Below are 25,827 nucleotides of genomic sequence, written 5' to 3'. Positions count from 1 at the left end.
GTACACTGCCGGGCTTCCCTGGTGGCGCAGTGGTTGAGAGTCCGCCTGCCGATGCAGGGGACGTGGGTTCGTGCCCCGGTCCGGGAAGATCCCACGTGCCGCGGAGCGGCTGGGCCCGTGAGCCATGGCCGCTGGGCCTGCGCGTCCGGAGCCTGTGCTCCGCAACGGGAGAGGCCACGACAGTGAGAGGCCCGTGTACCGCAAAAAAAAAAAAAAAAAAGGTACATTGCCTACCTGATATTTACATAAGAGAGAAATAAGCTTCTATCTTGTTAAAGCTACTATCGTTCCAGGTCTCTATTACAGCTAAACTTTACCTTAAAGGACATACTATGGCACAACAGGAAAGATTTGAAACTCTGAAAAATATCACAAGTCAATACGCCCTGCTTCCTGTGGAGCCTTACTTGCTCCCTGTACTGTCCCAGGCACTTAAAATTGGTTGAACCATGTTTTTAGTTTTTCCACCACCTCAAGGCCATACCATTTTTCTTTTTAATATACAGACCATGGCTTGCACTGAGTAAGTGTTTAATAAATATTTGTTGAATTGATTTTCCTGTTCAAAAAAAAAAATGTCCTGCTTCCAGACTGATTCAGAGCCATGTAATAAAATAATGGCAAAAGGCCTTCTTACTTGTCTCTCCAAAAGTTGTGACCCCAGTGCCCACAAACATCTTCAATCCCGGTCTTCACGTGATCAAAAAACTAAAACAGAAAAAGCAGGCTGATTAATTTCACCTCAAGTCAGTCATTTCCATTTCTATTCATAAAAATTAGGAATTTCTATTTACAGAAATTCTAATTCTTATTTCTACTTATAGTTGTAAATATTTTATCTATAGAAAGTCTAATTATAGAAATTTCTCTTAATATCACGCTTAAACTTCAAAGACCCTGACAGTTTTTGCTTTTTGTTTATTTGAATAAACAATAGAACAACAATTCATCTTTGAACAAGTTGATGAGATGTTTGTCATATCAATCTTAGGCAATTCATAGATTATTTTTCTTATCATGTATATGTATGGCTGAGTCGCTTTGCTGTGCACCTGAAACTATCACAACGTTGTTAACCGCACATACTACAATATAAAATAAAAAGTTAAAAATAAATAAAACAGCCTGTTCATAATTTTGGAAAATATGAAATATGGTAATAATTTTCCAGTAGAAACATTTCAGGTTGAAGGAAGTGATACTCCTGTATTCCTGAAGGAGTGTAGCCTCCTTGGGGCTGTGTTCATTCTACCCCCAATTCATGCCCTTCTCCATCCACCCTCTACCCTACCCCACCCCCCTCACCCTCTGCCAGTTACCTCTTCAGGAAATGAGCACCATGGTGTCAAGCAGTCTGACTTAATCCAATAATTTTCCCTTTGACCATTTAAATCGTTACACTATGGTTACATTAACACCTACCCGACAATGGATTTCCTCACTGACAGCTTGCTGTTTCTTATTGGACCTCTTAACATCAAGGAACTCCACCAGCGGTCGGATAGTTATTCCCTGCACAGAAAAACAAGGAGGAGAGGGGAAACTTCTTGTCAAATTCAAGAATAACTTCTACTCTCCTAAACTTTGATAACTGACAAAAGATACCCTGCCCCCAAGACTTAACACAGCATATGTAACATTTTGTTACTTTTCTTCTTCCTCTCTAACAGCTGGCATATTTTCAGAGGGCCATGTCCCCAAACCTGCTACTAGAAGCAAAACAGTGGACAGAATGGAATTGAAAACGTAATTCTATGTAATTCTAAGAAATAGAAAAAGAGAGTAATTCTAAAAAATAATAAAGTATTATCCAGTTCAGAGGAATCACCTACTTGTATTATTCATAGAAAACATCTCAATGATTCATTCACTAATCTATTAAACAATTTTAATTGAGCGTTCATGGCGTACATGTCGGCGGCTCGGGCATCTGGGACACAGGGATGGACAGTTAAGGACCTCAGCTCAAGGACTTCATAGTCTTATGAGGAGAAGGATATGCACAAAACCAGTTACAAAGTAGGCACAGGAGGAATGAGAGAGATACACAGGGAACGGGTCAAGGAAGGCTCTGCAGAAAGGGAACCCTGGATCAGAGTCTTACAAGTTGTTGGAAGCAGAACCTAGCAGAGACCTAACAGGAGCATAGGACCAGCGGTGAGAAAGGACCCAGTGTGGGTTTGGGCACGTTCACAGGGCACTTGGGAAATGGAGAGAAACATAAGCTATTTAGTAAGCCAGGAAGAGAAAAAAATCCTTAATATAATAAAATATATCTGCCAGAAATCTCTAGTGAACATCTGACTTAATAATGAAACATTAAAAGCATTTCCGTTAGAAGTAGGAAAAACACAAGGATACTCCCGACCTGCTGTTCCACAATGCTTGTCCTGGTCAATGAAATAGGAAGAGACAGAGGGGAAAGCATAGATACTGAAAATAGAGTGACAAGGGTTTTGTTGCTCAAGAATGACCTAGTTTTTGTCCTAAAAAATCGACAACAATCTTTTTTCATTTAAAAATAACAAGAAAGTTTAGTAAAGTGACTAAACATAAAAAGAACATACACAAATCCATCCCATATACTAATTTAAAAAAAAAAACAGAATAAACACCTACAAAATAGCAATGAAACACACATGTATAGTGAGAGATAGAACGGGAGAGAATATATTTAATACTAGTTTATACTACTATATTATATATTATACTATATGGATACTATATATATATATATATACACACACATACTTTCATACTCTCTACAGAAGTACATAATACAGTATATAATCCTATCATGAAATGCACAGAAAACCTTTACAAAGAGAACTGTAAAATGTAATCAAAGGATATTAAAAAGATTTGAGTTTGAAAAACCACACAAAGTTCCTTGGTGGGATTAGTTAACAGTATTATGATGGTAATTTTACCTCAATATATGTGCAATACAATGTCGATAACATACTCCAAAGGATTTTTAAGAAACGTGAATATTTAGAAGTTGAGAAAATGTTCAAAATTAATCTGGAAGAGTAAATGGAACCAGAAAAATTTAGAGGAAGGAGAATGATGGGGAACTAACAGATCCCAAAACAAACTATCGCTATTATGTTTAAAATTACATGATACGGGCACTAAAACAGGCCAAGGGAGGAGGGGCTGACCATGCGGGGTCCAGGAAGATCCCCGAGTCTCTTGCCTGGCTGGCCGATGGCTGCCACCACTTGGCATGAAGAATTCATGACCAGGAGGGATTGCTGGATTTTCGGGGAGGGGTGGATATGTTGAGAGATGCTCCCTGACACGACTGGTTCCTCGCTCACCTCTCTGCATGTCTTTAAGTCTTTAAGAATGTTTCTGGTAACATAAACTGTGACACACACACATTTTGTAAAGGAGGTCATTAATTTTCTTCCATCAGTCCAGCTCTGGGCGTTTTTCAGCTTCACTTTCACTTTCTAAAACATGAATGATTTTGAGCAAGTTTGGCGTGACGCGCCTTGTGTCCTACTTGTAGTTCAGTCTGCCACTTTGAAACAACATAGGAGGTAATGACCATTTTCCAATCAACACATATTCTGTCATTTTTAACTTATGTAAATGAAAATAGGTGTCAACATGTGGTTTACAGGGATGGGTGATTTCACTTTCAGATTCCATGAAGCCTCTAGGTTAATAATAGCTCCGGGGGAAAAAACCCAACAAAGTCGCTGCTATTTATAAAATGACACAATGTGTTCTGAGGATACTGAGTGTTGTTTCACATGCTTTTCTCTACCAGGCATTCATTCAGTTAATAATAAGTGAGTGCCTTATATTTGTAAATATAGGACATAAAGGTAAAGATTGGACACGGGGCCTGCCCCAGTCACTAAGCTGATTTCTTCCACTAGACGGATAACCTAGAATAAATAAAACAAAACTGATCTACTACAGGAAGCAAGTGTGGCTCAGCGCCCAGGTCAAGTCAAGTTTCTAAAACGACAACATAATCAAGTTTATAATTAATAAAAGTATGGATGAGATGCAATGACACGTCTCATTTAAAAATACATATTTGTACAGATGAACCTATTTGCTGGGCAGGAACAGAGACACAGACATAGAGAACGGACGTGTAGACACGGTGGGGCAGGGGGGAAGGAGGGGCGGGAGAATTGGGAGATTAGGATTGACATATATACAGTACCATGTGTAAAGTAGCTAGCTAGTGGGAACCTGCTGTGCAGCACAGGGAGCTCAGCTCGGTGCTCTGTGATGACCTAGATGGGTGGGATGGGGGGAGGGAGGTCCAAGCGGGAGGGGATATATGTATACACATAGCTGATTCACTTCATCGTACAGCAGAAACTAACACAACACTGTAAAGCCACTATACTCTGACAAAAAATTAATTAATTAAATTAACCCCCAAAAAGAAGTATTTGTTTAAACAGTGTCTTTTTAATAGTCCCCATTCTCTCTCAGAATTATTTGCAGTTGTCATGCTGTGCTCAAATGGAATTATTTGATAGGTTCTGCCTTACTTTCTCTCCCTCTCTTTGTTCGTTCCTTCCTCAATCCATCTATTTTGGAGGGAGGAGACATGGCATCCGAATGTCATATTAAGTTCCCCAAGCTGGATGTTATATTCTAAGAGCCTGGGTCTCTGGCTGGGGGACACAGTAAAAAAAAAAAAAAAAAAGGAATACCTGTGAAAATGCACCTTATTTTACCACATTGCAGAATTCCTCATTTTGGTCACCTGGGGAGCAGCCTGACAAGGCTTAGAAAAACAGCTTGTTACCATCCATGTGGGTGAAAAAATAAAGAAACCCCCTAGTTTTCCATCAAACCAATGAAAAACGTATTTGCAAAGCACAAGTTAAATTTTCACCCATTCATGTGGCTTCAGCGCAATAAACACAACACCCCAGAGTCAGGCCTGGCAGAGGGGAACTGTTACACGGCAGCCCGGGGAGAATGACAGCGAGGTAAGCTTTATTTGTTCCCTCCGCCATCTCTGCCTTCTGCCCACCCTCACCCTTCTGCTCCCAGTAAAGTGAGAAAGTAAAAGGCACTGCTGCCTGACTGAAGAAGGAGCATCTTTGGGTCTGTTCTTTCGGCAGAAAACGATTTCTTTCGTTTTTGTTTTTTCGCAATTAAATTTTGCAAAAAACAAAGCGGGGGTGAGGGCAGGGGGTGGGGAATGGCTTTATATTTCTTTGCTGATTTAACAGGCAGGCAATTTCCAGAAAGACTTGAAGAAACTGTTTTCAGTCATTAAAAAATATTACTGTCATTGCTATGCTATCCTACATAAGGCTTTTTCACATTCCAAACTTGACCACGGAGATCGTAAATCTGGTTGTACACACAGTGTTTATTTTAGAATGGGGTAAATGGGATGAGAACCATAAAAGTATTCAAGGAGGAGCTTGCTAACTTGCAAGTAGGGTGAAATGCAGACTCGTCAGTTTCGGACAATGACTTAACAGCAGATTACAACACTAATCCAATGATGGAGGCAAAAAGAGACTCCGCCCTTGGAATTCCAGTCAACCGTGCTCCTTGATGGACATCTCCTTAACTGCTCAATGAATTTCCAGAACTGTGACGATCTGCCCTATAATTATAGGGACTAACTGAATAATAATTATTGGGCTCTGAAATACATCGAAAGGAATTAAGTTTTTCCTTCTCCTATTATCATTTTACTTCATGTTATAATGCAAACAGAGCAAATCATCAGGTTAAAACCTTGCATCAGGTATTGTGTTTACATACATATTTCCTCTCTACTGCCTGGGAGGGAGGTACCACGATTCAGACCTTAGAGCAAAGCAAACTGAGGCTCACAGATCCTACGAAGAGCTGGGCCAGAACACTAACCCAGAACGGCCTACTCCAATGTCTGTGCTTTCTACTGCTGGATTCTACCCTGCCTCAATCTTGACTATCATTCTAAAACAAGAGAGACAGCTTATATTTTCTATATCATTACCAATCTTATTTATATGAAATCGAACGTACACGTCCAAGGAATCAGAATCGTTTACTCATTCACTATTCTCCAAGCAAGACTGTTTTCCGGGAAGATGTTAATGGCTTCATCAAGAGGCTACTTTCTCTAATTATCAACGTGATTCAAGGAACGTTAAAATTCTCATTATAAATCTTAGTATCAAATAATAAGCCATGCGTCACAAGAAATTCTGCTTTAGAAGATGGTGCTAACTCTAGAGTATCAGGATGGAAGTATTAAAATACTTCCTACAAGAAATACTAAAATAAGAGGGAAAGGCATTTTAATGTTTAGTGATAGGTCCATCAACATAAAAGTTGTCATTTGGAGAAGAATGCATCGCTATTCATCAGAAGGCAAAATTGTATGCATGGATGATAATTAGTTGTTTCTACTATGTTTGGAACCCACTAAGTCTCTCCTCCCAGGCTCCTTTCCCTGAGTCCCCTAATAATGGATGTATTCTGGAAAAAAGAACCTTTCTGAAGGCACGTGTGTGTATTTGTGTGTTTGTGCACGTGTGTGTTCATCGTCTCCTAAAGACCAGTGGGGGATAGGAAATGGGAGGGAAAGGGATCAGGTCAAGGACCCAAGTGATAGCCGTTAGTCTCCAGTCTTTGCACACAGAGAGGGGATGGGGCAGACCACAGCGAAGGGAAGGAAACAGGAGGTGTGGGACCACACAATTCCTCTTCCTATGGGCGTCACAGTGCGTGTCGCAGGGTCATCCTTAAACCTAATCAGAGCAGAAGACTGTCCACGGGGCATGCTTGCAGATGCCGAATATGGACACCCCCAAACATCTCCATCACTGAAGGGTTTACTTGCTACGTTTACAATACCAAACAGAGCCAACACAACTATTTTGTTTGTTGCCACTACTGTTGTTAATCTGTCACATTAAAAACTTTCTTAATCAATGTTAACTGTTGATATACACAGCGCTCATCCAAAGTGGGTGTGTAGGGGACTCAAAACTTCACTTAGACCTTATGCCTGAGGTACGATTCCAAAAAGCCAAAATACGAAGAGTGTAAAAATGACACCTTATATTGACCACCTGTACGCATACATTCAATGAACAACAGAATACATTTATTGTACTATTTTTCTTTTTCCTATGTGATGTTTGTTCTGAAGGCGGAAGTGCAATGTTATGTCTGTCGAATCTAATAACTAAACCACCCGAGCTTGCCTTTTGCGTGTCCTCTCTGGAATTACATCTTTTTATTCAGTCTTTTTTTATCTCACATTACGAGGCAGAGACCCATGGGGTTGGGGGTACGGGGCTGGTTTTACACCATGGCTATTTGTGTAGACATAACGGCCGATAGATTCATCTCCAAACGACCTGGTTCTTAGGTGCTCTAGACTGCTATGGTTCTCTTTTTGTATTTGATGCTCAGACGTGACACCTTGATTTCTGAGAGCCTGGAGAAGAGTCCAGAGCATTGACTCAGGCTGGGCAGGGCTTTCTGTGGGCGTTAGGGCAGGGCAGCTAGCTTGGGAAGAGCCGGAGAGTGACTCCCAGGCCTGACTTGTCCCCCTCAAGCACTCTGCCCCAAGCTGCTCCGGAGACATTAAAGGGCTCAAGGCAAAATAGATTCACTTTCTTTTTCGAATTCCTTCCCAGTTGGGTTTTTACATAATATTGAGCAGAGTTTGGAAAACAACTTGTGTCCTTAACGCGGGGCATTTGTTATACTAACCTCTTTACGCTCAATGTATGTTTGAAAAGTTTCCTTAATAAAGTTTCTAAAATGACAAAAAAATAAAAAAGGAAGAAGAAAAACAGGCAAAGGAGCAAAAGCACATTAGTGGTTGCCAGGGGCTGGGCGAAGGGAAGGGAGGAGTGTGCCTGCCTAACGGGTATGGGATTTCCATTTGGGGTTATGAAAAAGTTCTGGAGTTAGACAGTCATGAGGGTTGCTCAACACTGTAAACGTATTTAATGTCAACGAATTGTACCCTTTAAAACTGTTACAGTGGTGAGTTTTATGTTATGTGTATTTTACAACAATTAAAAAAAAAACTGGGTTAAAAAAATAAAGAATATTTGTATGTGTAGAACTGAATCGCTTTGCTGCACACCCGAAACGAACACAACGTTGTTCATCAACTCTACTCCAATATAAAATGAAAAGTTAAAAAAAATGGATTCCCTTCACAACGCTGCCTCAGACGTGTGAGACTAGCTAATTGGACGCTTGTTCCAAGGTTCCTGCAAACACACAGTGAAAAGATGAAAGCAGGGAGTCTGCTTCTCCTCTCCACCCCTGGGGCGCCGTCTCCCTGCGTAGAGAAAAATCAAACCAACCTGGGATGTCTGAACCAAACTAGTATGTGTTCCTCTAACTGGAACTATCCCTAACCTTAACGGGGTAATACTGTCTTCTCTCTCGGCGGGGCGGGGGGGCGGTCAGCAGAGCTCCCCGCAGCTCTGAGCTTGCCTCTGGAGTCGGGGTCCCGGGCTCACCCCAGCCTCCATCATTCACCAGCCTCTGCCCCTTCTTACCATCTTGCCTGATCACTGCTCTGGGTCCCACACTGCCTTTCCCACTCGTATCCTTTCCTCTTAACAGCCTCTTCTCACAGCGGCCAGGGGCTCCTTTTACCAAGTAAAACACGTCACGCTTCTTCCCCAAACTTGGATGCTTCCGTTTCACCTGGACAGGAGCCAACGTGCTGACACTGGCCCGACTGCCCCCCGCTGCCCCACATGACCTAGGACTCCGGACTCTCCCTCACCTCCTCTCTCCTAAACCACACTGCCCTCCAGCGGCCACGTGGGCTACGTGCACACCACCTCCAGACCTTTGTCTTTAGTCCCATTTGCCTGGAATGTTCTTCAGCTCAGCTAATCCTTTTCCCCCCTGCAAACCTTTACTCAAGTATGTTTTTCACCATTGCCTTCCACGACTAATCCATTCCATTCACCCTCACCAGGCCTGAGCCCTACAGCTTCCTACTGTCCGGGTCTCTCACCCTCTAACAGACTCTAATTCCCTCACTTACTCTGTTTACTTTCACTGGAATGGAAGCTTTGCAGGGTCGGGGATATTTCTGGGTTCTGCTCACTCTTGGACCCTAAGCACCGAGAGCACTGTCTGGCTCGCAGAGGAGCCCCAGACGTAATTTCTAAATGACTATCCGCAGAACAGAATCTCCTAAGGGCTGGATAATTAACTTAAAGGAGTTGATGAACTTGCAAAGTCAGGATCTTGACCCAGACCCACGCCCTCCTACCACAGCTGTCCACCTCCCCATATTAAATGTGCAGTCACCCCTCCCATCGTTTCCAGGGACGCACAGCTCAGCAGTGAACCCATGTCAAAGAGCTGCTGGGAGGTCGTCGCACAACCAGCATTTAATGAGCACACTTACTAGGTCAGGGAGGAAGACAAATGCCGAGGATTAGCAAGTGCAGCTCATAAATTTCCAGGAGGGAGCTCAGCTCACACAGCTGAGTTTCCTTAAATAGCAATTCTTCTATGTCAGCCAAGTGACCAAATTGGACTCCCTCAGGCCCCTGCACACCCCAGTGACGTGAGGAAACACCATTTTCCCTCATGTCCTAACTACCTAAGCCTCAAGGCACCTTGGCATCATGTAAAAGGAGTTCACGATGGTCACCTGAGTGACCTTGTTTCCTCCTGATAAAGCGAGAGACTTTGCCGGGAGACCGAGCTCCACTCACCAGGATGAAGACAGTGAAGAATATGACCACTATTGCCGCCGTGATGAACAGCTTTTTCCGGGGAAACACGGCAGCAGGAAGGAGAAACACCAGTGCGAAACAGATGGCCCCGCGGAGCCCACCGTAGGCAATGATGAACTGGTCCTTGAAGGTCAGAGGAATCGTCCGGAACCAGTTAATGGCCTGGGTCAGGACAAAGACACCTGAGAAGAAAAACAAAACCAAAGGAAACAGACTGTGTGAGGCCAGGACGCAGGAACGTGAAGGCACATTTTCTGGGCTTCTGTTTCAGGGTAAAGTATTTCCAAACAGGTCCCTTTCCTACCATCCTGCCCGCATTCCTCCTCCTGCCTCGCATCACTGGGCTCTTGGAATCAGAGACGCCAAGAGAGGTTAATTCCACTTAAAGGAAACGCATGAAAATACTCCGGGGAGGAAAGAGTATGTCAGGATGAGGGGAGAGGAGGAGACACAGGAGAAGGGAGAGGCCGTGGAGAGCGAGGGGGTGGAGGAAGGAGATAAGAAAGACAAGAGCTCAAGACGAAGAAAAGAAGTAGCAGCAGCGGCCACAAAGGGGAGGGGCAGGAGGAAGGGCCCATCTCTCCACGCGCGACCCCCAGCGCTCACGCAGGGGACACGCGCTCATTACCCAGCGCCCTCCAGATCAGGCAGAAGGCCAGGGTGAAGCAGACGAAGGCCCAGTTCCATTCGTGGTTCCTCCCCACGGTGGACACGCCCATGAAGATGAAGATCAGGGTCTCGCTGACGCTGCTCAACATCTTCATGAAATACTTGATGGTCGTGTAGGATTTCTGAGACACGTTTTCTTCCACGTACTTATTCATGGTCATTGCGCAAGCTATGATTCTACAAGAAGAGAGGCAGCCTCAATTTAAACAGGGCAAGGGTCCTAATCAGAACATGAGTCAGCACTTAGCTAACTGGTGACTCCACCCTTCCACCCGTGACTACAGCACCACTGACTGAGTTTGGTAAGTGAATGTGATTTGCATCCTTGGAAACCCTACTGTCTCTAGAGGTCTTCATCGATACCCACGGCTCCAAGTGCCCGGCTCTACACAGCTTTCTAGCCTGGGGATGTGGACTTTGGCATCGTCAGCTATACTGCCAGTATCACAAATATAGATAAACGAGTCCATAATAAATTCAAAGCCCATTATCTTCCTATAAAGCCAGTTCCATCTCCTCTACTCCTCTAGGGCCCCAAATGCTAAGCTATCGCTTAAAATCCTAAGCTTGAAACTATGGTCACATTGGAATTCTCTCTGCATCTCCTTGCTGCCCCCCTCACCATCTTACTGGTCACCAATTGTTTTCTAACCCTCATCCTGGATCTCTTGGACCCACCCACTCTTTTTTACCCCGATGCCTTAGTTCCGGGTCTCATTTCTGCTTATCTACGATATCCACTTCTGGGAAATTCAAAACGTATTCACAGGCTCTGAAAATTCCTAGTGGAAAGAAACGGTTTTGCTTGTTTTCCCAGCACTTCCAAAACTCTGGGACCACAGAGGTCTTCATGTCCCTTTCCCTTGACATCTATCTTTTTTTAACTTTTATTTTATATTGGAACATAGTTGATTAACAATGTTGTGTTAGTTTCAGGTGTACAGAAAAGTGATTCAGTTATACATATATATGTATCTATTCTTTTTCTAATTCTCTTCCCATTTAGGTTGTTACAGAATATTGAGCAGAGTTCCCTGTGCTATACAGTAGGTCCTTGTTGGTTATCTATTTTAAATATAGTAGTGTGTGAGCTTCCCTGGTGGTGCAGTGGTTAAGAATCCGCCTGCCAACGCAGGGGACACGGGTTCGAGCCCTGGTCCAGGAAGATCCCACGTGCCGCGGAGCAGCTAAGCCCATGCACCACAACTACTGAGCCTGCGCTCTAAAGCCCGCAAGCCGCAACTACTGAGCCCATGTGCCACAACTACTGAAGCCCGTGCGCCTAGAGCCCATGCTCCACAACAGGAGAAGCCACCACAATGAGAAGCCCACACACCACAATGATGAGTAGAGCCCACTCGCTGCAGCTAGAGAAAAGCCCGCAAGCAGCAACGAAGACCCAACGCAGCCAAAAATAAATAAATAAATCTATAAATAAATAAATAAATATAGTACTATGTACATGTCAATCCCAAACTCCCTAACTATCCCTTCCCCCACCTTTCCCCGCTGCTAGCCATAAGTTCCTTCTCTGAGTCTGTTTCTGTTTTGTAAATAAATTCATTTGTATCATTTTTTTTCAGATTCTGCATATAAGCGATATCGTACGATAGTTGTCCTTTTCTGTCTGACTTCACTCAGTATGATAATCTCTAGGTCCATTCACGTTGCTGCAGATGGCATTATTTCATTCTTTTTGATGGCTGGGTAATATTCCATTGTCTATATGTACCACATCTATTATAATACCACACCTCTGCACAGTCTGGGGAAGGAAGGGCTCAGGATGCAGCCCAGACTCCTAGGTTGGGTGCCCAAAGCCCTTCACACTCTCCCCTCAGTGACAATTCCAAGTGCCCCGACCCCCGGCCCTCTCTCCATTGAGCACCCAGCACGTGCTCAATGGTCTGTCATTTCCCAAAGGGGCCCTGCTCTGTGCTGTCTTCTTGGCTGGAATGTACCCCTGGCCAACTCAAAGGCCACCCACAGGGGGAAATTTAGTATGAGCTGGGTGATAGCTCATACCAGCCTCCATCTAAGGAGACACAGTTACTAGAAATTACCAAAAAGGCATCATTATCCAAGGGTGCTGGAGAATAAAACAGGACAGAATCTGAGTGAGCTGCCCGCCTTCCACTGAGTGATAACTGCGCCATGAGCTAATCACTGGTCATCATCTGTGAAGTTTCCCACCTTCTCAGAGCTCTAGAGCCGCAATGACCCTACGAGCTTTCCCCCAACCCCCTTCAACCACTGCACTTAGTCTCCCTTACCCTGAGATGTCTGATGTTTTACCAAAATCTTCCTACTCTAAGCATAAGGATAAGTAGAAGAATGAAAATCTAAGGGCCTTCTGAGTTGAGACCTGAACAGGTGACCACGAATATATCTCATTGCAAGGAACCGACCTGTTCCTTCCATAGAAGACACGTATATCTATTCTGTGCCGCCTATGAAAACAAAACAAAGACCCCCCCCCCAACCCAAGGACCATGCATTTGGCCTCAATGTCCCTGCCCACAGAATGAGCAGGTATTTCTTTCAGATGGATATGCGTGAGGAATGCATAATTCCTGTGGCTCCCCAAACAAAGAGAACTTTATTAAATGGGCCAGGAAAATGCAGCAGCACAAACACACAGCAAAGCCTGTGAAGAGCTGAGGGCTTATCCAATGAGTCCACGTCTACAGAGCCTCCACTCTGCCAGGGACGGCGCAAACGCTCTGTATGAGTTATGTCAGCAAACCTCCTTACGAGCCTCTGAGGCAAGTTCTGTCATGGTTCCCATTTTACGGATGAGAGAACAAAGGCAGACAGAGGTCCAGCGACTCAAGGTCACACAACTAATTGATGGTGGTGCCAGGATTTTAACCCAGGCAGTCTGACTCAAAGCCAGAGCTGTTAGGGACCTAACTCTCGCTTTTTCTTTCTTTTTTTTTTTTTTTTTGCGGTACGCGGGCCTCTCACTGTTGTGGTCCCTCCCGCTGCGGAGCACAGCCTCGGGACGCGCAGGCTCAGCGGTCACGGCTCACGGGCCCAGCCGCTCCGCGGCATGTGGGATCCTCCCGGACCGGGGCTCGATTATCCCTGATGAAAGTGAGGTCCTCCTCCCCTGCCACGGCCGTGTGCATCCGTTCCCAATCACAAGCTCTTTCACTGGTTTCCTATGGCTGTGGTATTAGCAAATACTTAGCGGCTTAACAATAACACAGGTTTATCACCTTACACCTCCAGAGGTCATAAGTCCAAAACCATTTTCATTCTCTTCTTGATCTGGGGCTAATGCCAAGGTGCCGACGGGACTGTGTTGCTTCAGGAGGCTCTAGGGGAGAATCAGTTCCTTGCCTCTTCTGGACTTTCTGGAGGCTGCTCACATCCCGTGGCTCGTGGCCCTGTCATGCTGACCTCTGCCTGCCTGGTCCCATCTCCTCTGACTCTGACCCTCCTGCCTTCCTCTCATAAGGACCCTTGTGATTTCATCCAGCCCACCCGATAATCCACTGTTCTCTCCCCATCTCAAGACCCTAACTTGATCACATTGGCGAAGTCCCCTCTGCCGTGCAGGGTAACATATCCCCAGGTTCTGGGGACTCAGACCTTTGGGGGCCATCCCTCAGCCGGCCACAGTGTTGTTGGCACTCACCTCCCTTGTGTGGTGGCCACGACCCAGGGCACGTCCCCCGTGGGCCTGGTGACCGAAGCTAGCGGGAGCTCTGTCACACTGGCCTGACATGAAAGCCTGGACCCTCCCCCAGTACAGCGGGCAGTAGACACTGTGGACCAGAGTGGCAGGTGGCATCACTGCCAGCCACCACCTGAATACAAACCACCCGTTAACGGCATTTCTGAACATCTTCATCTTGCATATTTTGGCTCAATTCTTTTTTAATCAGGCTTTAAAAAGTAAAAGTTGCCCAATACTAAGTAACGAGGGCAAAAGCCAGAAGAATCTGAATCATACTATGTTTTATGAAGAAAAGACATATACACAGCAGCACACACTAATGAACCTTTCTTAAATGTTGCCAAGTTGAACGTCTGTAACAAAACCAATGAGGGCCATCATTCTTTCTTGAATTCTCTTATCCCATGCAAAAGATGCTCTAAAATGGTTTGACTATTGGGCATTTAAACTTAAGGACAAATATGGAGAATCACAAACACCAAAGTACGTACCACCCAGCTTTTTCCAGTCACGTTTACTTTTAACAATAAAGCATCAGCTATAGAGTTGAAACCCCTACATTTCTCATACCACCCCTATTTCCCTCTGTCCCTCTTGGATTTGGATTTTTTGTTTATCATTCAAAAAGTGATCGTTAAAAGGGCTAAAGAAACTTGCTTTTGCGTATGTGCTAATTATTTCCCCCTGAGATCACGTTCACATCGTTCACTGGGAAAGATATAAACCATACAGGCAAAACGTAATCTTCAGCCCATTAAATGAGAGATTAAACAAAAATTTCTATTCAGAAATTATTGAAAACTATAGCTTTGATGTAGGAATAAAAAAATACATGAATTATACATGACTGTTCACGGGATCATTTTCCATTGCTTTGTATCCTTAACATGACACCAGAGTGATACTCCTGTCTGCCAGACACCTCCCTGTAACTCAACACCACCTCTGAACAGCACAGGTGCGATCCTCCGGGGGAAAAACACCCTCAGCAGGTACCAGAGGCCCCAGAGCCCGGCAATGCCCTGTTCAGGAAATGCGGGTGTCTATGACGTGGATGCACAGTACAGGCTGGGGACGAATGTTTCAAAGGTCGCGTTCTGGTCCGTCAGGTACAGCTCAGTGCACACAGCCTCTCAAGCAGAGGCCAGGAGGTGTTTCATCGCAAAGAGGGGTCTTTTTTGCTGTAGGATGCTCTAACCTCCATCCAAGCACCTCACCTTCAGTAACATCCTATGTACACAAAACTACAAATGAGTTAGTCTCCCTTCAATTAGGGAGGTACACACAATACTACAGTCTCCCTGGAAGAGAGACTGCCCCTCTCCTGGATCATCACCTATAGCTGATAGTATTAACCATCACCATAAGTTTGACTCTCCTTCATTTTTCTAAAAGAATTATGAGACGCTTCTAGAGCTGGGGAATGGTGCAGACTGGAGCCTTACTGGGTCTGGAGCTCGTGGCCAGGAGTGCCTTGGGTAGGAGGTCACATCATAGCAAATCCCAGTAGCACTGAAGCACGTACAGAGAGGGAAGATGTCTTTCTCCACCAAAGAGAACTCATGAAACTTTCACACCTGAAGCCCACAGCCTCTCTCCCTCATTCTGAACATCAGCGTGATACTATCCACACCAAAATAATAACCAAAATAACTCGTGACGTTTTAGAAAACTCTAGATGAATTTCTTAACCCTAGAGCTCCTTCAAACATAAAACGACTGGCCTTCAGTATTCCCAGTCTGACCTTACTTGTATCAGCTCATGTCATTGAATCATCTTTCTCCCCGCTTTCCATGTAGGTCTCTCTGTCCTAATCTTCCAATTTAGTTCATATGATCAGGAATAACAACTGGACATCAACCAATATCTTCTTAGCATCTACTCTGGGTCAAGTTCTGGGCTGGGATCTAGGAAGACGGAAGCAAATAAGAGGCAACTTCTACTCCCAAGAGTTCGTGGTCTAAGAGGAGAAAGAGTCATGGAAAGGTAATTGTAACACAGCATGGCAAGCGCCAGAAACGGAGAAAGGGAAGGATGCTTTGGGAGCCCAGGAAAGGAAGTCATTGCTCCTGCCACAAAAGAGGGGACATTTGAGCAGAATCTTCATGGGTAAGTGAGAGCTCCCCGAGCAGGAAGAAGAGGTAAATGATCCAGAAAAAGAAGAGGACACATTCAGAGCCATGAACAGGTTGGTATATTCAGGGACCTGAAGAACTGACTCTGCTGCGGGGGAGAGAGAGGAGGAGAAGGTTAACAGGTGGGGACACGGAAGTTAGGGGCCAGGTAATGACATGTGACATAACTCTTACGTGTTATGCTTAGGAGTCGATTGTATAGGCTGGTGGGGAAAATGAGAGATTGTATCTTCCACCAAGTAATTAATGTTTATCTCCCCAAACCAACTGGAAGCTTCATGGGGGGAAAAGTGTCATCAGTGCTTATGACAGTGCCTGGCACCTCATTAATGTGTTTCGAATCGATGATGACATGGATCTAGGGATGGATTACTCATCGGAACAGTGGTGTGTCGTGGACAGATTTGCATTCTGGAAAGAGAACTCTGAAGGACATGTGGAGGACAGATCTGGAGGGGAAAGACCTAGAGCTTGGAGTCAATTTGTTTCCCGCAGTGGTTTTTCGTTTGGTTTTCAAAATCCATTGCAGCACCTGGCCCATATAACCTCCCAGAAAAGGTCTATGTTTGGACAGGTGTTAGGTTCCATTCCGTGGGCCCACATGGAGGTAAGGTTCATATAGAATTCACTGGGGCCCTCTGCTTTGTTATTATCTTGCCTCACATGGTGGTTTAACATAAATGTAGGGTGATTATCACCAATTTAGAGACAGAGAAGCTAAAGCACTATAATTAGCGGTTTTTACATTCACCGGCAATTGAGCTTTTCTTCATCACTGTATCACTCTCAATGCAGCATACAAAAAATTCAGGCCAGCTAATACTGTCTCAACGGTCTTCCGGGGGGGGAAACAGACTTTCTATGCAGATAATATGTCACTGGACTATCTTCTGAACAGAAAATTCCAACTAACACTTTTTTCTATAGTACTCCATGACTCCACCCTGGCAGCCAATGAATCGATGTTCACGTCTATGGATGTTCACTTCCTCTCCTCCAGAACCCACACTCTGAGAGAGCAGGGGCTACCCTTCTTCCACAGGTAGCATGGCTCCCTGCATGCAGCGGTACCAAGCGTATGTTCGCCTGATGCTGGCTGAGTCTAGCTTAATGGAGATCCACAGCCTTTCACTAGGCAGTCAGCATCTGTAGGACCAAAGGGAACGGCACCCATAAAGATGGCAGGCAGTGAAGGCAGATTTCTGGTTGTGAAGATAAAACATACACATACCTTGTCTGTGTTCCCTTACCTATGGTGTAGCCATGACTCGGTTCATTCCGTTTATAAATACTAGTACTTTAATTTTTTTGAAGAGTGGTCAATTCTCTAATTTCGATTCCCACGTTAGACCTGTTCTGTAATCTGAACTGTGAAGAATTAGAACTGAGCCGACAGAAAGAATGTTGCAAAATTCTTTCATGCCTACTCCATGCCTGTGCGTGATCTTAAAAAGTATGGATTCAGTTGCAGGAATATACAGCCCAAATAACAGTTGCACATTCCCCATAAAGACTTTGCCAAACATAAAAGCATACTCTACTAATCAGTGCCAAGCATTAGCAAAGATGAAGAACAATTAAAAAGCTTTCTCTGTATTGATTAAAGCCAGGTCTGTGGTGACTCAGGGTACACTGTATGTTCTCAGAATAAAGTACTCACTCATGTGAGGTAAATTAATTATTCCAGGGCACGAATTTACTATACAATGGATTGCCTCTTCCAGGAAACCTGACAACCAAGAGAAAGTGAGTTTGACATATGAGAAAATTTTTTTAAAATTCTTTTTCAAAGAAATATCCAACCACCAAAACTGAACAACCTCTCTTAAAATATCAAAATGAAATAAATTCAAATAAGTATAGATGCTTGATTATTCATGCAGTCTTGCCCATTTCATGGATTTTCCACATCTCGTGTTTTTTTCTACTTTAGATGCTTTCAATTCAACTACTGTTTATAGCTCGTTTCCTGCCTCCTAAAGCAAGCATGGTTTTGTGGAAAGAACACATATGAGATCACAGCTCAGGGTCAAAAGTGTGATGAAACACAAGGCATCAAGGGACCCGTGGCATCCACTGGCTCTAGTTGGGGACTGTTGACAAAGGCAAGAGAGGCAGGAAGACTGGACCAAGATCTTGATGATGGGATTAAAGTTTTCCAGCTGGGGCTTCCCCGGTGGCGCAGTGGTTGAGAGTCCGCCTGCCAATGCAAGGGACGTGGGTTCGTGCCCCGGTCCGGGAGGATCCCACGTGCCGCGGAGCGGCTGGGCGGCTGGGCCCGTGAGCCATGGCCGCTGAGCCTGCGCGTCCGGAGCCTGTGCTCCGCGATGGGAGAGGCCACAGTGAGAGGCCCGCATACCACAAAAAAAAAAACAGAAGAGGGAATTATTCTCGGAAATTATACCGTATTTACATTTCTGTTTATAATCCTATTTTTCACCTTGGCCTACATATAACTAGAAGATAACTTTAGCCTTATTATTGCTTAGCCTTCAGTGTCTGAAAGACGAAAATGCCACTTTAAATTGTAAGCTCTAGACCAAGAGCAATGTAGTGATGACTTGATCATCAAATCACTTTCTACAGTATACTTGAAACACAGGCCAGCAGTAATATAATCATTTTCAGATAAAGACAAAGACCAGTCAAGAAACAGTCAGAAAGGCAAAGTGATGGCAGAATCAAACAGCAAAAACGAATGGGGAGCTCTACGGAGCAAAGCTAACAGAGGTACGATACAAGCCATATATGTAATCTTCAAGTTCCTAATAGTCATGGTTAAAAAATGTAAAAAGATGCTGGTGAAGGCAACTTTCATAATATGTTTACTTAATGCAACAGATCTAATACACTGTCATTTCAACATGCAAGCCATATAAAAAACATTAATGAGATATTCTACAATCTCTTCCTACTAAATCTTAAAAATCTGATGTCTATTTTACAGTTAGAACACACCTCAAGTTAGACTGGCCACACTTTAAGCGCTCAAAAGCCACATGTAGCACATGACCACAAGAGTGGACTACACTCAGGAAAACAAAAAAAGTGGCCATCCACCGGTTTTGTTCCTCCTTCAAAAAACCAAGCAAATACTGGAGTTTACCAGCTGAATCTATTTCATTAAAAGTTTAAACCATCAAAATAAATGAAAATAAGTTCCCGAATCATTTACACTAATCTGGGTAAATACTGTGTGATCTCACGTATCTGGTATCTAAAACAAGCAAAGTCACAGAAACAGAGAGTCAACTGGTGGTTGCCAGGGGCTTGCAGGGGTTGTACGGGAAACAGGTAACAGTGGTCACAGGCTACAAACTTCCAATTATAAGATGAATAAGTTCTGGGATCTAAGGGGCAGCATGGTGACTGGAAAATCCTGGATGTGATGGTACATTCGATAGTACAGGCAGTTAACAATACTGTATTGTGTACTTGAAAGTTCTCACCACACACACACAAAGAAGGGTAGCTACGTGAGGTGATGAACGTGTCAGCTAACTTTATGGCGGTGATCCTTTTGCCATATACATATATTATCTAATCATCACGTTTTTACACCTTAAACTTACACAATGAGGTGTGTCAATCACATCTCAATAAAGCTAGGGGGAAAAAAAGGGGTTATAATTTCAAATTCCTTCCTGACTTTTCTAGTTTTGCCCTGCAGGTGAGGCAAACTTATACAAAAGAAAACAAAAGATAGGTGAGTCACCATTAAAAATATAAGACAGTTTTGTTTGTTTCTTTTTCACTTTTTTCCTGAATGTGTCCAGAAAATTAAGGGAGATATGATTTGTCTTTTTTCTATTGTTCAACTAATTTCCTGCCTCAGTTTACTATCTTCCTCCCTTACCCACTGCCCCCGTGCCATTTAGTGTTTGAAGTGGTCATATAAGGGTTTTTTTAAATATTTTATTTTGGCAGTTTTGAAATACATACTGTTCTTCCACTTTTATAGGTTTGTTATTTTACAATTTGATTTAACTTAAATAGAACTGAATTGGTCACTGTAAAAACTCATTCTTCTTGTTTTTCTTTTTGTTTTGCTGCACCACACAGCATGCGGGGTGCAGGATCTTAGTTCCCCGACCAGGGATCGAACCTGGGCCCCCTGCAGTGGAAGCGCAGAGTCTTAACCACCGGATCACCAGGGAAGTCCCCATGTAAGATTTTAAAGCGGTCAGTTCTGACCAGTGAGAGCTATCGGTGAAGGCATACAGCATCATCAAAAGCAAAGCTTTTATTTGTCAAGACAATATAAGGTACAAAGAGACGGTGAACAGAGCACGAGACCCAGAGCCATAGATGGAAGCCTGCGTTATGGTCCCCTCTCTCCTTTCCCTCCAAACTCTACCTCCCTGCTGTTCTACGTGATGTGCAGGCATGCACAGCCACCCCCCAGCACCTGGACTTAGCCCTGGTCTAAAGCATCGTCTCTACCTCTCCTGCTCCAAGAGCCCCAGCTGGCCTGCAGTGAAGCCAACAGCTACTCTGCACGCAGGCTGCAGGATTAAGCCAACTCTTATGCAACTGACTCAGTCTTTAATAGCCATTTCTTCTAAAAGAAAATTTTTTTTTGTTTCAGGGGAAGATGTGGGTGTTAGGCTAGGGGTGAATTTGAAGTTTAAAGCTCCAACTAGAAATAAGATGATGTGGCCTGCTCTCTCTCTGCTTTTTCAGGCTTTAAGACTAATTCGATTTACATGGAAGCCAGGCCAGAGACTAGGTGATGAATGATGACTTGTGTGCAGACTAGCATTTATCCAGGTTGTGTTATCCAGATTGCTTTGTTAAAGCTCCAGGTCACCTTCTCACACGGAGCAAAACACCCAGTAAACATGAGAAAAGCCTAGGGAAAATTAATAAAAGACACCTGTCTTACGCTCAGAATAAACAAATGATCAAACATGCTTTGGATCATGTTTTATGAATGTCTTGAAATGTCACGTGCTCTTTTCTTTCCCCCCATATTTTGAGAAGACCGGTAAACGTGAACTAGTCATCGTGGCCTGTAGGGCTCTGGTTTTGTACGACTGTATCTTGAAGAGATGGTCTTCTAACTGCTACACCTGGTGGGCAAACCAGGAGCAACCAGAAGAAGAAGCTACAAGATGGCCAGCAAAAGCATGCTTTCTTATTGTTCTCAAAGTTTTCAACAGATGAGAATCACCAATTCCTACACAGGAAGACAGGAAAGAAAGGGGACATGATCCTCACAGCTTCAGCAGTGACCGCTTCCGAACAGCGAGTGCAGCCCTGCTCCTTTAACCCTGAGCCCAGCATTCTGGAAATTCCTGTGAAAGTCTCACTTTTAAAATGTCATTGAAAGGTGCTTGTCTTTATTTTTTTTACATCTTTATTGGAGTATAATTGCTTTACAATGGTGTGCCAGTTTCTGCTTTATAACAAAGTGAATCAGTTATACATATACATATGTTCCCATATCTCCTCCCTCTTGCGTCTCCCTCCCTCCCACCCTCCCTATCCCACCCCTCTAGGTGATCACAAACCACCTAGCTGATCTCCCTGTGCTATGCGGCTGCTTCCCACTAGCTCTCTATTTTACGTTTGGTAGTGTATATATGTCCATGCCACTCTCTCACTTTGTCACAGCTTACCCTCCCCCTTCCCATGTCCTCAAGTCCATTCTCTACGTCTGTGTCTTTATTCCTATCCTGCCCCTAGGCTCATCAGAACCTTTTTGTTTTTTAGATTACATATATATGTATTAGCATACGGTATTTGTTTTTCTCTTTCTGACTTACTTCACTCTGTATGGCAGACTCTAGGTCTATCCACCTCATTACAAATAGCTCAATTTCGTTCCTTTTTATGGCTGAGTAATATTCCATTATAGACATTTCTCCGAAGAAGATATACAGACTGCCAACAAACACATGAAAGGATGCTCAACATCATTAATCATTAGAGAAATGCAAATCAAAACTACAATGAGATATCATCTCACACCAGTCAGAATGGCCATCATCAAAAAATCTAGAAACAATAAATGCTGGAGAGGGTGTGGAGAAAAGGGAACACTCTTGCACTGCTGGTGGGAATGTGAATTGGTACAGCCACTATGGAGAACAGTATGGAGGTTCCTTAAAAAACTACAAATAGAACTACCATATGACCCAGCAATCCCACTACTGGGCATATACCCTGAGAAAACCATAATTCAAAAAGAGTCATATACCAAAATGTTCATTGCAGCACTATTTACAATGGCCCGGTGCTTGTTTTTATTGTTAGAGTGGATACTGGGACATATCCTGGACGGGCCTGTTAACTGGAGACCCAGGGCCCAGGCCTCACCCTACAGCCATGGTTTTTGCCCACCAGGGCGTCACTTTGCTCATTCATAAGATGGAACTGGTAATTACCATTTCCTACTTTCTTTGCAATAATGCTGCTAGAATAATTGACACAGCAAATCGAAAATATTTTAAGTGCCCTCTAGAGACGAAAGACTAAGGAATTATCAACCCATGAAAACAAAACTAAAGAATATTGGGTGCCTGCTGTCCTATCAGGAGGACGTGGCCATTTTTTTTTAATTCGTAGAGCACAGCAAAGAGAAATCAGTATTTCCCGGCAGGCTGCCGGCTGCTGTGGGGACCAAGCATCTCCCTCTTCAGCACGGTGGGTTTTCAGCATCCCATGCCTGGATCCCAGGGCAATGGACAAGGTGAGGACCAGAAAGGTACCTGATGCCCACAAGGGGGAACAGAGTCCCAGCTCAGTTTATGTCGGTGTGGATCTGAACTTAGGAATCCCTTAGGCATCTGTTAGTGTCCTTGGGTAAGGGGGATGATGGGAATCATTTTTGTTTTATCCCTGTGCAGTTTTCTGAACATAAAGTTCAAAACACGTGAGCCAAGACACAAATTTCTAAAATCAATGCTATGAGTCCCCTCTCCAACCCCAACTATAGAGCTGTGATACTCGAAGGGTCCAATGCTATTGAGGCGTGAGGGGTCTTGTTTGAGAGACTAGAAACTTTCCCTTAACTTTAGCTCTAGAGCTGTGGAAACGCACTCTGACGCACGCACACGCACACACACACATGCACACGTACACACTTTCCCTACTACAACAACTTATCCCAGTATAGAAATGAGCAGAAAGATATTAGAAAATTAGAAAACAGGAACTTTCATCTACCCCCTAGTGTTTGAAGCTAAAACTCTCCTGAACACACAGGAACACGTGGACACAAATAATTTCTTAACATTAAATTAAGAATTGAACTATTAGGAGAGGCCACAAAGGGGAAAGAAAACCTAAGACTGTCCAGAAGCCAGCTCTCCAAACAGCCTCTAAGACAAAGAACGAGAAGACAGATGGAACTCCACCTCCTATTAATTTACTTGTTGTCAGTGAAGATCATATCAGATCACAAGTTCATGACAAAAAACCAACAGCAGGGACAGTAGGCTTTGTGGATGCCAGGATACACTGCTTCCAACATCTTTCCAAAGAAATCAAAATGCTGGAATCCTGCCCAGTGCTTTCCTACCTACAACTAACACAACACTGTAAAGCAACTATACTCCAATAAATTTTTTTTAATTTACATAGAGTAAAATTCACTTTTCTTTGGTATAGAGTTCTGTGAAGTGAGATAAATGCATACAGTTGTAGAACCTTCACTACAATCAAGATATAGAACAGTTTTATCACTCCCACAAATTCTCTCATTCTGCCCCCTCCTAGTCAACCCTTCTCTTCATGTCCATCCTCTGGAAATCACTTATCTGTTTTGTCTCTATAGTTCTGCCATTCTCAAAATATCTTATAACTGGAATCACACTGAATTTATCCTTCGGAATCTGAGTTCTCTCACTGAGCAATATATATCTGAGATTTATCCATGTTGTTGCATATGTTAATAGTTCATTACTTTTTATTACTGAGTGGGATTCCATTGTACACATGTACCATAATTAATTTATTCATTCACCAGATGAAAGACATCTGAGTTGTTTCTAGGTTTCGGTGATTATGAATAAAGCTGCTGTAAACGTTCACACACACACACACAAACAAGACACTGCATTTTGAACCCAGAACCATCTTCTGCTCTACAGGAAGATGTTTCTTTTTCATCAGACTTCTGTATCAACTACCTGCTCATTACATGATCTCATTCTAAGACAGGCTGCCCAAGAGTCCACCCAGGACAAAGTTGAAGCACAAGGGCATCGGAAAGGCATTAAGAAGAGGAAGGAAGAAGGTGAGAGGGATGGAGAAGTGGGAGAGAGGGGAGGACAAACCCTGGGAGGACCAGGTTTCACGCTCCACACTCTTACAAATTCAGAGAGACGTGCTGCAACCCTTCTCTCAGCTCCCCAGCTGTCTGACCCCCTCTGCCGACTTCCCTTTCCCTGTGGCTCCCATTTCTCTTAAACAAAAAGGGGCTCTTCCGTCCGCCTGCCGATGCAGGGGACACGGGTTCGTGCCCCGGTCCGGGAAGATCCCACATGCCGCAGAGCGGCTGGGCCCGTGAGCCATGGCCGCTGAGCCTGCGCGTCCGGAGCCTGTGCTCCGCAACGGGAGAGGCCACAGCAGTGAGAGGCCCGTGTACCGCAAAAACAAACAAACAAACAAAAAGGGACTCTTCTGAGCATGCTCAGAAGTCACGTGCCTTCACTCCCATTAACCTTAACACCTGCTTTTAAACGGTAAAAGAAGATGCCATCAGAGTGAAGTACGATAGGAATTTCTACACTCGGTACAAGTTAAATGCGGAAAAATGACGAGTTCTATAAAAGAGGTGTCCGTGGATGTGCAATGTTAATTACATCAGGACACCGATGCCCGGGACCGACATCCTCCAGCAAGGACAGTGAATACAGCGTGGAAGTGCACTTTCCAAAGGGCGGACATGCACGTCTGTGATGTACCCCACACAGAGACAACACACACGGTCAGGTTTTGAAGACCACGCTAATCACCCCACCTTAGGAAACAAGGGTGTGACTTCTGAGAACAAACGCACTTCGACGTAAATCTGTCCCTTCGTTCGCTCTCACAGCATTAACAGGGGTACATGGTAAAATGCAAAAGTGTTTAAATCTCCTGGAATATTTCATGTAATTGTTAACATAATTTTAGTGCACTCACTGTGTGCTATGGCAATATTCGTGTCAATGCCATAAGGGACTTTTCTGTGCACTAAGTTGTACGGTAAATGTTTACTTTGAAGTTGTGGACAAAAGTGAGGTTTTTCATCTGCCAACAAACCACAGTAGAGAACTACCCGTGCAGTCTCCCAGGAATACGTGGCCCCATTTGTCCCTGATGTCCTAATTCCCAGAGCAAGGAAAGCCCTGATCCCGTCTTTGCAGGAAGTCGGGGACGTGAGGCATCACGAGCTCTGTGGACTCTGGGCCCCCCCAGACATTTCTAAGCAGAGACGCCCCAGCACGCCAACCCCATCCAACACTTCACCTGTCCTCCCCACACTCTGGACAAGCATATTTAGATAACTCTGTGAGGGTTCTAGAACTTTTACATAGGCACTTGGTTGAAATATATTCAAGGTTCTTACACCAACCATTGCTACAATACTGCTGGGAAACTAGACACAAAGTCCCTGCCCTGTAA

General features: G+C 44.1%; 1 protein-coding gene across 1 annotated transcript in view; it reads right to left on the bottom strand.

The window, feature by feature from the left end:
* The window catches only part of SLC9A2 (solute carrier family 9 member A2), a gene marked incomplete at both ends in the record, with an annotated part of 85,376 nt that overhangs the window by 16,027 nt on the left and 43,522 nt on the right, over window positions 1-25,827 (bottom strand). Inside the window, 4 exons of the mRNA XM_082851689.1 lie at window positions 638-708; window positions 1,423-1,512; window positions 9,702-9,904; window positions 10,351-10,568. Of these exons, the coding sequence (XP_082707815.1) occupies window positions 638-708; window positions 1,423-1,512; window positions 9,702-9,904; window positions 10,351-10,568 (582 nt within the window). The remainder of the gene's footprint in view (window positions 1-637; window positions 709-1,422; window positions 1,513-9,701; window positions 9,905-10,350; window positions 10,569-25,827) is intronic.

Source organism: Leucopleurus acutus, assembly GCF_964270905.1.
Source record: "Leucopleurus acutus genome assembly, chromosome: 12".
NCBI lineage: Eukaryota > Metazoa > Chordata > Mammalia > Artiodactyla > Delphinidae > Leucopleurus > Leucopleurus acutus.
The sequence above is the reverse complement of the archived record's forward strand: the minus strand, read 5'-3'. Positions and strand labels throughout refer to the sequence as shown.